The 12865-nt window shown below is 42.9% G+C and overlaps 1 protein-coding gene across 1 annotated transcript in view; it reads left to right on the plus strand.

The window, feature by feature from the left end:
* ankrd11 (ankyrin repeat domain 11) overlaps positions 1-7129 on the plus strand; it is a 115565-nt gene extending 108436 nt beyond the window's left edge. Inside the window, 5 exon segments of the mRNA XM_047363147.1 lie at positions 47-2696; positions 3092-3190; positions 3790-3933; positions 4033-4125; positions 6944-7129. Coding sequence (XP_047219103.1) covers positions 47-2696; positions 3092-3190; positions 3790-3933; positions 4033-4125; positions 6944-7129 — 3172 coding nt within the window.
* Positions 7130-12865: the final 5736 nt, after the last annotated feature.

The raw sequence follows: 12865 nt of genomic DNA on the forward strand, positions 1-12865 counted from the left end.
TTCAATGTTGAATATTGTTTAATAGGTTTTTCTGTTGTCCACCCAGCAGGTACTCTAACTCCCAGAGTTTCCAGGAGGGAACTTGTCCTACTCCTGCAAAGAACCTCCAGCTACCACTTGTCAGCCGCTCTGCATCATCCGATCTCCGCAGGCCTCTAGAAAACGAGTTCAAATCCGAGTCCGACAAGTTTCTTCGGCAGCAGAGTGATCCTGCTGCTGAATACGATCAAACCTCTGCTTCTCAACCTCTTGAGGACAAACCAGTAACTGTGAATAGATTGGAATGCTTGACGTCATCCTATTTCTCTCCTATGAGGATGTTGTCCCCTCGCCGGGAGTCGGGCCATCCGACACCAGACAGGGTTTCAGCAACTCTTACTCTCTCAGAGGACCATGAACACCTTCCTGAGAGTGTCTACAACAGTTTCCTGCCCAAACCTTCCACACCTGTCCACAGACCAGATCCCCAGGAGCCATGCTTTGACATTGCTGCACCACCAACACCTGCTCCTGCTGCTTTACCTCCCTTGGATATTGATGATAACTCGGAGCCTCACCACAGTGAACCTAATCTGATCCACTCAGACCTGCCCTGTGTCACGGAAGAACATCGGGCACAAGACGTGGAAGAGGAAGAAGAGGAGGAAGAATAGGAAGAAGCTGATATGGTTGACAGGAATGATGGAGTCCACTCTGTGATGGAAGAGCAAGAACCAACAAGGGATCCATGTACTTTCTCCCCTCGAGGTGATGACCATCTGACGGAGAGCTGGCATGCAGAGTCACCAGACCGACAGGAACCTGAGGTCCAGCAGCTGTCCCCAGTGCACTCTGTGCTGAACAATGGAGAAAGCTGCTTCGATCACAGCATGGGTTGGAACTCTGAGATGGACCTCAAATCTGCCCATGGGGAGATCGAAGCTGCCGTCTCGAAAATAACTAGCCCCTACTCCCACTCTGACAACGACTTGCAGCCCCTTTCTGGACACACCTCTGTCACCTATGAGACCTGGAATAGGTGGCATAAAGAGGACGTAGTGGATTTGGATGAGCAGAAGGAGGCTGTTGCTGAGATCCCCTCTCCAGAGCGGCCCGACACAGCTATGGATGTAGAACCCAACTATTTAAACACCTCATCGTCCTCAAACAGGCTAGAGTCTTTCTTCCAGGACTGCAACAAGCCGATTATAGAAAATGGGCACCAATTAGATACAGAGACCGTATGTGTAGACCCAGACAGCAGACAAAGCACACACAGTTTCAGTGCTACCCCTGAAGATCACATCACCCCACCTGTGGGAACAGAGCCTGTGGTGCGATGGGCCGATCCATTTTCGGCTGATGCAGACGAACTGGATGATCTGGGCCCGTTTTCTTTACCTGACCTGCCGTTACCGGACAAATCAGAGGAAACAGAGCCTCGAGACCATGAACTGGCTGACCACAGCAAGACAGTGTCAGCTCACATCAGACACAATATTCCAGACAGAGAAGAACCAGACATAATGGAGGTAGGCCTACCAAGTCTGTTAAAGACTCCGTGCCCTTCTGAAGACCTTGTTTTAGGGGAATCTGCTGGACAAGACTTTGTGGTGCCATCTCTACACACCACCTTCCAACAAGAGATGGACCAAGAGCCTCAAAGTGTGCCTACCAACAGCTCTTTGTCTCTTAACCACACACATGCCAGTGTTTTAGAAAGCCAGTATGGCGTTCATGAGGAGTCAGATTCCATAAGGTTGTATTCACCCCCAAATTCAGATCCCAGTCAAAACCATCATGTACCAATCCACTCCCTCACTGAGTCGTTGCAGTTACCGCTGGAGTCAGAGTCCTCCGCAAAGCCAGAGGAGAGGCATGAGGATATGTGTGACACTGTAGCAGAATCTCTGTCATGCAGTCCTCATGCTCATCTCTCAGTGGCAGTTACGCTTTCCAGCACAGTGGAGCCTTCAGACACTCAGGAACCCCCATCCAAGCTAACACCAGTTCCCCCCACACCTGTACCCATCCCTGTAGATATCACCAAGAAGGTGGAGGAAATCCCTCAAAGAGTTACCCGCTATCGCGCCAAGAACAACGCCACCGCTGCCCCTCCTACCTCCAGCACACCAACCTCATCAGCCACTGCCACCACTGTGACCACCAGTCTAGAGGTGAGCATCAACCCAGTCCCAACTAGAACGCCAACACCCAATTCAGTGTCTTCCTCACCGGCTCAGAAGAAAGATTCTGGGCTCAGCGTTTCCACTGCTGCATCTCATTCAACCGCTACATTGACCGTCGCAAATTCTCCATCAGTGGGTCTCGGTAAAACGACAAAAGGCCGTCCAGTTGCCATGGATGAAGAGGACTCCCAGACCCAGCACCCGCGGAAAAGAAAATTCCCTCGCTCGGCCGGGCAGCAAGTCCAGGTCCAGCTTGTAAACACAGCCATGCAGCAGACAAGAGAGATGATCCAGCAGACCTTAGCTGTCGTAGTTAATGCTATCAAGCTGGACGAGATCGAGCCCTACCACAGTGACCGGTCCAACCCTTACTTCGAGTACCTGCAGATCAGGAAGAAGATTGAGGAGAAGAGGAAGATTCTGTGCTACATCACCCCTCAGGCCCCGCAGTGTTACGCTGAGTATGTGACCTACACTGGCTCCTACCTGCTGGACGGGAAACCCCTCAGCAAGCTTCACATCCCGGTGGTAAGTAATGCTGCTTAGAGCAGGACAGTATGTTGAGAGCATCTTAATAGACTTAATATGGGACCAGTTGCAGGAAACATTCCCAGAAATTGGTAGTTTTTACAGGTGTAGGATTGGATGCCAGATATATGTCAAACTGTGGAAAAGAAAAGTGCATCCTTTTACGAATGAGGACTAAAATAAAAATGGAATCAAGGGAGCTTTTCCTGTTTCTTTAAAATACAGGATTTCACCTCTTTACAATAGTTTAGATCCACAGCAAATACAGCATGTTATGGATCAGTCTCTTTTACATACATGTATAAGGAATGTGTTTATCAATGGGTGTAAATATGGTATATAAGGGTGAAAAGCTCTACAAATGTGTTTAAAGTTAGTTCTGTTTTGCTTATCAGATTGCCCCACCTCCATCGCTGTCAGAACCCTTGAAGGAGCTCTTCAGGCAGCAGGAGGCAGTAAGAGGAAAGCTCAGGTTGCAGCACAGCATAGAGCGGGTAAGAAATATATCATCTGGACATTGCGTGCCTCGTCTACTCTCCTGGAATATCATTTCTCCTGAATTGACCCTTCTTACACATTCAGCCTCACTTATTCAGTGAATGCCATTAGCACTCCTTTGAAAGATCAAAGCCTCTTTTTCAAAATCAAAATGCAAGTGAAATCTGCAATAGTCCCTGCTCTTAGGCCAGAGTGAATCGTAGAACTGAATCCTTTTTATCTCTGTCTCTAATGAAGTAAGTAAGTAAGTAAAGTAAGTAAAAGTTTATTTATATAGTGCCTTTCACAGACATTAAATGTCACAAGGTGCTTTACAGAAGTGCACAATTATACATTAAGATAAAACAATAAAGGCACAAAAAATGTAATAAAAACCATCACTATGAGGGTAGTGGTAAATATAATAGTCACAAGCCTATAGTAGCATAACTACATCCAACGCACTGAGGTTGCAGCCGTTTATGTGAAACATGCTTTGCAACTTTGTAGATCAAGACTGTTATCTACCAGTTTGAAGAACATGCTGTCATCCTGACATTGTTCTTGGTTGGTTCCCTGAATTTCTTTTTCTGCCTGTCGTTTTTTCTGTTTGTAGGAGAAACTGATAGTTTCATGTGAACAGGAGGTTTTAAGGGTCCACTGCAGAGCAGCAAGGACAATAGCCAATCAAGCTGTGCCATTCAGTGCCTGTACAATGCTGTTGGACTCTGAAGTGTACAATATGCCATCTGAAAATCAGGTAGGTGATATGTAACTGCATACTTTATCTTGAGGTCAGCAGTCATCTATTACCTAATCCATTGCTGAGTTCAAGCTGTAACATGTCCTTCTTTTTCAGGGTGACGAGAACAAATCTGTGAGAGATCGCTTCAACGCACGTCAGTTTATTTCCTGGATTCAGGATGTGGACGATAAATACGACCGCATGAAGGTAAATTTGAATGAAGTGCTTCTCAATAAATTGGAATGCCATTGAAAAATGAATTCAGTTTAAAAAAATGAAACTCAGACATTCTTTTAATTACGCATAGAGTAATATTTCTGATTGCAATGGTAGGCTTACAGCTAATGAAAGCTCAGTTTCTCTGAAAATAAAAATATTTTAAATATAATATGTATTTATTACAGAAATGTTGTGATGTTACATGTTACGTTGCGGCCTTCACAATCATGGGGAACACTGTTTACTTGACAGTTTTCCAGCGAACTGGTATATACACCATGTGCCGTTGGATAGTTGAGTGGAAGGAAAACATGTAGAAAAAGATGAACGAGCAACATGGATAACCGCAGCCTTGAAATTTAAAACACACTCAGGAGTTTTGGAGAGATTCGCAAGGTGTGAACTGCAACTGTAGTCAGGGGTTCAAAAGCCACCACAAACTGGGTTTTTTCATCAAGGCAGTTCTGGTGCTTAATGCTGGCTATCGCTAGAGCAAGTTATTAGTTTGGGCTTAGACAACCTGAGGGCCACCTCAGATCTTTGCACCACTATAAATGTCTCATCAAGTAAATGTTTCCTCTGCCCTGTTTTATTTTGAGTTTTTGTGGAGGATTGTAGTGGATGGAGACAGTATTATTTATCTCCCTTGCAAAGAGATCACCACCTTAATTTGTTAACATGTTTTTCATGTTTGTGTTTGTTTGACAATATCCTAGTCAGCTGATCTCTCATCAACAGTGTTGGAAAACGGGGGTAAGAATCTTTGACAAAATGGCTTAATACCACCACCTGGTAATGGTAAATAATAGACTGTGACTGAGTTGGTGAAGACGTTTATGTATTTAATGGAAAATATCGGCTGGGAATGCAGCTGAAGGCATTGACCTTCTTTGACTCCGTCATAAATAAAATAAAATAAAAAACAGTGGGAATATAGGAATATAGGAACTCGTGTATTTATGATGCTAAGCCTGCTTTTCACTGCTCTTGTTCTCACAAAACCAGATGCAAAAATGACACTAACATGATCACTACATTTTAACTGGTCTTCATGATCCTAGGTCCTGAAGAAAGCTCTTCTTTCTTCTGGCCACTGTTAGGGTTGGTGCCCAGAAAGAAACAGTATTTTGGGGCCACAGCTTGCGCTAGCAGAACCAGAAAGAGCATGTGTTGTGCAGACACTAGCTTAGCACCCGTTTAGCACTGGAAGTGAATTTCACTTGGGTCAGTTCAGGTAATTTTCCTGATGTATTTTATAAGGGTTGGGGCACCTCTGTTTTGATTTTCAAGTCCTCGAACTTGATAAAGCGCTCTACAAGTGTGGCTTTTTTACCATTTATCATGCCTTTGAGCAGACTTGTCATCAAAGCTTAGAGTCAGAACGCAGACCCCACACAAGGAAGTTCATCAGTGAAGGTTTTGGAATTGAAATTTTTTATGTTCATTATAGCTTTGTGTATCTGTAGCAGAAGGGGTTTTCAGGGACTGGTTAGTGAAAAATACAGACCAAAATTTGACAACATAGAAAAGGGTATAAAAGCTAGCCTCATATAATGGTAATGGGATACCCTACCCAATTACAAGGTCTTAAGTACTAGGGAGGTTGAGAAGGCAACAGGTGGGAGAGGCTTTGTTTCAGGAGACCAATCTGATGGAGAAGAAAACGCCTAAGAAAAACGGGTCAGACCAAATATTTTATTCATCATATAGAACAGGCAATAGGAGAGGAGTGGAGAGAAGATATTCTGATACATGGAGGGAATATAAACCTCTGACTAAACCCTCAACAGGATTGTTCAGTCAGAGGGATGCAGAACTCTATAATTGGTCAAAGATTTGGAGAACTAATGGCATAGTTGGAAATAATGGACATATGGAGGAATCTAAATCCCTTAGGCAAAGACTACACTTACTTCTCACCACCTCACTCAGTATATTCAAGGCTTGACAATTTCTTTTAATATAATAAGGATGGATACAGAGTGGAAAAATGTGATATTGGTAGAGAGGTTCTATCAGATCATAGTCAAGTAAGTATAACTCTGGAGCTGTCAAGGGAAGCAAAAGCAAAACTTTGGAAGCTTAATGGAAATGTAGAAAAGGGATATATGAAGGAGGAACTTATAAAAGAGATCATATATATGTAAGAGAGAATGATCATTTCTACAGTCACAGGTCGACTGTGTTTCATCAAACAGGATATTTTCTGATTAATGGCTGCTTTGAGAAGCTTTGTGGGAAATGCTGATTTCCAGCAGGACTTGGCACCTGCCCACAGTGCCAAAAACACAAATACCTGGTTTAAAGATCATGATATCACTGGAACTGATTGGCCAGCAAACTCACCTAACCACACAGAGATTAACACAGACATTGATTGTTGTCAAGAGGAAGGTGAAGGACACCAGAACCAACAATGCAGACGAGTTGAAGGCTCGTAGTTCAGCACCTCAGCCACAGGATGATCAGCTCCATGCCATGCTGCACTGATGCAGTATATGATGCAAATAGATCTCCGACCTGTCACCTCCAATCAGTACATGACATGTCAACATATTTAACCCAATACTTTCACAACTTTTCTGCAAAGTAGAATTTTACAGTTTCATCAGCTGTAGCTACCATCTTCAAAATTGCTTAAAAATAAACACTTGAAATGAATCACTCTGTGTAGTAATTGTATATAATAAATGAGTTTCACTTTTTGAACTGAAAATTTACTTTGATATTATGATTTTTATGCAAATGCACTGCTTCTCTAATGTGTACACATAATAAAGTTTTTGGTCTGCTTTTCCACCCTTAGACATGTTTGTTGATGCGACAACAGCACGAGGCAGCAGCCCTCAACGCGGTGCAAAGGATGGAGTGGCAGTTAAAGGTTCAGGAACTGGATCCTGCCGGGCACAAATCCCTCTGTGTCAACGAGGTGCCGTCCTTCTACGTGCCAATGGTCGACGTCAACGACGACTTTGTCCTGCTGCCCGCATGACACACAAGTACTCCCGGATTGAGATAAAACTCCGTCTGAGTCACTTCTTCTCTAAGAGACTTCGTTAAAGCGAACGAATGGAAAGGGCTATCAAGTTAGAAAGAGGAGTTTCTACAGGAAAAACTGTATTCTTTAGAAAAGGATTAAAGTTGAGAAACTTGCTTCTGATTCCCTTCCGTGAAGAAGGAAACTTTTTACTGGAGGAAAAGAAAATACACAACTTGCACTTTCATCCTCAAAGTTTTTACGCTTTAGTTTGATCAGAGTCTGAGAAGCAGAAACAGTTTTTGCGTTGAAGCTCTGACATTGGGACACAGTTCCTTAGTGCTCAGTTATGGTGAGATGGGGGGAGCAGAGATTTATTTTCTGTTTCGTTTTTGCCCCCTGATTCAATACCCATCACCACTGGGAGGATGTATCAGAGAAGAGCTCTCTCAGCAGTCTGGTGCCTGTCCAGAGGGAAGCCTGAGGAGGACCTTCCCCTGTTGATGCATGGCTCTCGGGGGGCCAGGAGATCCAGACTGAGGTCAGCACTGACCCAGAGGGGGTAAAAGGAGCCCCAGTCCTTCACATGGATCTTAAATGGCTTCAGGAAGCTACAGCCAGCCACCGGTGGTTTTTCCCACTAGGCGCCCACTCTGCAGAATGGTTGAGCGGTAGAATAACTAAGCCTGCGGTGAGCTGGAACACCGTAAAGATGTGCGAGCACGCCAGGGCCCAGTGTCTGATAGGAAGACTGACCCTGCAGCCTCTCAGCCTGGCTAAACAGAACAGTAGAGCACGGACCCCTGAGAACAGCCCGGAGTGTTCCTCTGAGGTTCTGCTTGCTCCGAAACGAACACAACAAACCGCCATGGACTGCAAAAACACCACAGGACAACCAGAACAAACAAACCTAACGAATGTTGATACTCAAAGAGACTGTTGAGAAATTGTGGTCTGGCAGGAGAAGAAAAATATTGTTTGTTTTTGTCTATTTCTTTACTTGGGCATTTCATTGTTTCTGAGGAAGTGACTTGAAACACTACAGAGCCAATATTAGTTTAATGGAAAAAAAGCAAAAGAAAACAAAAAAAGTTGTATTCCGTAAATTATGTACAGTTTTTATATTCGTTAACCAATGTATTCTTGCTGCCTTCTAGATAATTTATTTTGCCACACATTACTGCACAGTTGTAAATAACCTATGTACTGTAATATCACTCAGTTACATGTAAAGAAAGAAAAAAAACGAAAAGAAAGAAAAAATTATCTTTTTATGTACAGTTCACTTATGGGCAGCACTTTCCCCCTCTCATATCCAATGGGCCAAAATGTGTACACAGTTCTGTCAGTATTTGAAAGACTCACCTGTAGGTTCCTGTAGCTGACGGAGAACAATTCTGGATTATAACGGGCCTGCCGCAGGCCCGCCATCACACAGCCCCTCAGATGTAGCAGAATACATATTAAGGATTTATTTAAAGAGTAAACAGAAGATTATTATTCATTGCTTTACTACACAATTATAACAGAAAATTTTTTAACCAAGAAAATGCCTTTTTCAGTGGAAAAAAAAAAACTTGTTGGGCAAAGCCACATAGTTATATATGGTTGAAAGAGAGATGTCATTTACAGGTAAAACAATTAAAGGTGTTGTCTTTTCTTTTTTTGTTTGATTGTTTTTAATTTCTAGATTTGGGGATCTGTCTTTTTTGGGTTGTTTTTAAACCATCATAAAGCATAAAAACACGGGTCTTTCAGCTCTTCGCTTCCCATCTAACCTTCCCAGCCTGAAGAGTTGCCTCAGCCACTGAAAGGACTCCAAACATATCTGTCAAGGCCGTCTGCCCCTTTCTTTCATGTTGGTGCTCCACCAGCCATACTCACCAGGTGGCGCCAGAATATCTAACCTTATCTGGCTTCGCACGAGCCTTGTAACCGTTCACTGAAGGTGGTGTTTTTAAATAAATTTGAATTTTATCACAACCCATAGGAAGATTAAGTTCCCTCATAGGACTTCATTGAGACGGTTTGTTAGTTTATGAAGCGATAATGGGTTAATTAGATATTTAGCTCCATTAAAGTCAGATTTTTTTTTTGTTTGTTTTTCCAGTGTGGAATCAACATGGGGATTGTCAGGGATTTTAATTGTTAGCTTACTTCCTCATATTGTTCATTTGTGTGGAGGCGTTTTGCCATTTCCTGCCAAGCCCAAGCAGACACTTATGAGACTTAAATGTTAGAGTAAACCAAAAAAAGTCACATATTAACAGACTCGGTGGAGGGGGAAAGAAACAGCATGAAGCAAATCAGACTGATTTCTTTTTTTTTTTTTATTGTTAAAACTCACATTGAAATGTTGATCCCTACTTTTAGTGGTTTTGAAAAGCTTTCCTGACCCAACACATAGGTTGCCTGCCTGTTTGTGCGTGAGAGCTGCTTCTGTATCCAGATGGCAATATTATCTGAAACTAATATTTTCAACCACACAGGCACATTGAACACAGCTGTGTATTGGTATGTCTAGTCAAGTGCAATGGTTGTTGCTGTTACACTGTGCAGACAAGGTGGCTACATGTATGGCTCACACACATCCTGGTTGGTTTACAAACATGTTTGCAGACAAAGCCGGATGCTTTGTTCTTTAAATGTGTTTGTTTTTATTTTCTTGTCCAGGTTCTTTAGTTTTGGGGAAGAAAGTTCATTCGTTTAGAGTCTTTGTATATGTGTGGTTTTTCTTTCTTTTTAGAAAAGTGTTTGTGGGTTTTAATGTTGTTTATCTTGTTTTTTTTGTTTTTTTTGTTTCCAGCATGTCAATCGCATTGCTTATTGAGCAGAATGTAAACCCCTCCCCAAAAAAACGACACGCTGACCGAACCCATCCCCAAAACCTCACTATTGTTTACAAGACATCAAAGAGTGTTTCGGTTTAACCCCGGTGTGTCCTAGAAACAGTTTCAGCCCCGCCTTTCGTTGTGCTTGTGTGCTCAGTCATTTCTTAGAATCACAAAGGCTTGAAATGGTGATGGCTGACCTGTCAGACAGGCGAAGCCCGCGGCACACAGCAATAGACTAAACGCACCCGCACACGTCGATTCTCCGGTGTGAACATTCAGCTGCCAAGGGGACAAAAATTCAAGACTCGGTCTTCAGATGCACAGTAGAGCACTTGGCCGTTGTGATTACAGATCCTAGCCTCAGTCAGCAACATATTACCTCTACTCTCCTCACATTCACTCATGTTTATTTTAGGTTTGATTATTTCTTACTGGACAAACGTAGACATAAAAGCTATTTTTTTCAATGTATAAAAATCACAATTTCAAGCCTTTCTTTGTTTTCTTTTTTTTTATTAATTAAATCCCAGACTGTAGCTGTTTGTTCCTTTTTTAAGAATGGAAAAGGACTAATAAAATGCATGGAGAACTACTCTTAAAATGGTGAGAATTAAACTATTTATTATGGTTTTTTTTTTGTTTGTTTGTTTCTATTTTTTTCTGACACCTGTGGTATTTTTTGTAAGTTGAAGTTGGTCTCCGCTGTGTAAATTTTCCTCCTTGTAATGCGTGAAAGAGACATACTGTACATAGCTCTGTAAATAAAACCTCCCAGGACGTTTTGCACCCTCCTCTTTGTACTAGTCTGAAAAATTGCGTAGAATGTGGGGTTCTAACAGCAGCGAGCTGCGTGCGCTCGCTGCAGGTGATTATGATGTAACAATGTAACTAGTTTTTTTATTTGTACAATGTAGTTTATTTGTGTACATATTGTTGGAGCAGCTAAAGGGGTTTTTGAGGGTGGTCTACGAGGGGGTTGTTGATGCTATCGTCAGTGCTGTAACAGAACTTTCAGTACTTTCACCTCCAGCTGTTGTCGATTTCTTGCAAAAAATGTTGAAGAAAAAAAAGGCAAAAAAAATGAAAAGGAGAGAAATTGAACATGCGTGTAGGATGGGGTGGGTGGGTTAAAACTGAAAGGTAAAAATTCTAAATTGTTATTTTTTACCGTTGCATGTACAGAGAGCGCGAGAACTGCTGTTGTTCCTCAGAGATTATGTTCGTTAATAAAACTTTGATATATTACCAGATGTTCTCTGGTTCTTGCTTCTGCTGTTATTCTAATCGTCTCTTACAATGAACCATGTCCTCTCATATTCAAAAATACAGTAGTGGCAAAAAGGTTTTTTGAGAATGATTAAACCTTTTTTTTTCCAAAAAACACATTTCCATAGGGTGTAGGTTATCATCAAGATAAAATACAATTTGCTGCAAAGTTATCTATCGTCATTTCAATGAGCTCATCTATAACTCGCTGGTAGCGTAAACAAGGACAGGCCAGCTAATGTCACACTATTCTGTCTGAATTAGAAGAGCATAATGGTTTCTATAAAATTGCGTGGTTTCTTGTCAACCTCGGCCTACAAGATGTCTGCCATCAGTTTGCTTCAAAAGCTCTTCAAAGCCAAGGCTATAGCTGTTAGTAAGATTGCACCCAAAACGACCATTTATCAAATCCTCAAGTGGGTTTCTACTGCTCTGCCCATGAAAATGCCAGTAAAATCTTCTAAGCAGGATTAAACTAGGGGATCGGATAGCCACCAGTGCAGAGCTTACTCAGAATCGGCAGCGGTCGGGTGTTAGGGTCTTTGGCCTGATGTCAAAGAGGGCAGCGAACAAGCTACTTCAATGAAAACATCAATGACATTCAAAGTTGTGCCTAAAAACAGAGCCATGAATAAAGAAGGGTTTCAAAATGTCCCTCCAAAACAATGCAGTTTGGTAATGTGTCACCATCTCTAAGAATTAGTCCAGAAGCTACCCGTTTTACCCAGGCAGCTTGCAGAAGTCATGACAGAGGAAGATAAATATCTATACATAGGATGATATACACTGCTCAAAAAAATAAAGGGAACACTTAAACAACACATTATAACTCCAAGTAAATCAAACTTCTGTGAAATCAAACTGTCCACTTAGGAAGAAACACTGATTGACAATTAATTTCACAGCTGTTGTTCAAATGAAACAGACAACAGGGGGAAATATTTGGTGATTAGCAAGACTCACTCAGTAAAGGAGTGGTTCTGCAGGTGGGGACCACAGACCACTTCTCAGTACCTATGCTTTCTGGCTGATGTTTTGGTCACTTTTGAATGTTGGTGGTGCTTTCACACTTGTGGTAGCATGAGACGGACTCTACAACCCACACAAGTGGCTCAGGTAGTGCAGCTCATCCAGGATGGCACATCAATGCGAGCCGTGGCAAGAAGGTTTGCTGTGTCTGTCAGCGTAGTGTCCAGAGTCTGGAGGCGCTACCAGGAGACAGGCCAGTACACCAGGAGACGTGGAGGAGGCTGTAGGAGGGCAACAACCCAGCAGCAGGACCGCTACCTCCGCCTTTATGCAAGGAGGAACAGGAGGAGCACTGCCAGAGCCCTGCAAAATGACCTCCAGCAGGCCACAAATGTGCATGTGTCTGCACAAACGGTTAGAAACCGACTCCATGAGGATGGTATGAGGGCCCAACGTCCACAAATGGGGGTTGTGCTCACAGCCCAACACCGTGCAGGACGCTTCGCATTTGCCAGAGAACACCAGGATTGGCAAATTTGCCACTGGCGCCCTGTGCTCTTCATAGATGAAAGCAGGTTCACACTGAGCACATGTGACAGAGGGGACAGAGTCTGGAGACACCGTGGAGAGCGATCTGCTGCCTGCAACATCCTTCAGCATGACCGGTTTGGCAGTGGGTCAG

The sequence above is a fragment of the Girardinichthys multiradiatus genome, chromosome 4, assembly GCF_021462225.1.
Source record: "Girardinichthys multiradiatus isolate DD_20200921_A chromosome 4, DD_fGirMul_XY1, whole genome shotgun sequence".
Lineage (NCBI taxonomy): Eukaryota > Metazoa > Chordata > Actinopteri > Cyprinodontiformes > Goodeidae > Girardinichthys > Girardinichthys multiradiatus.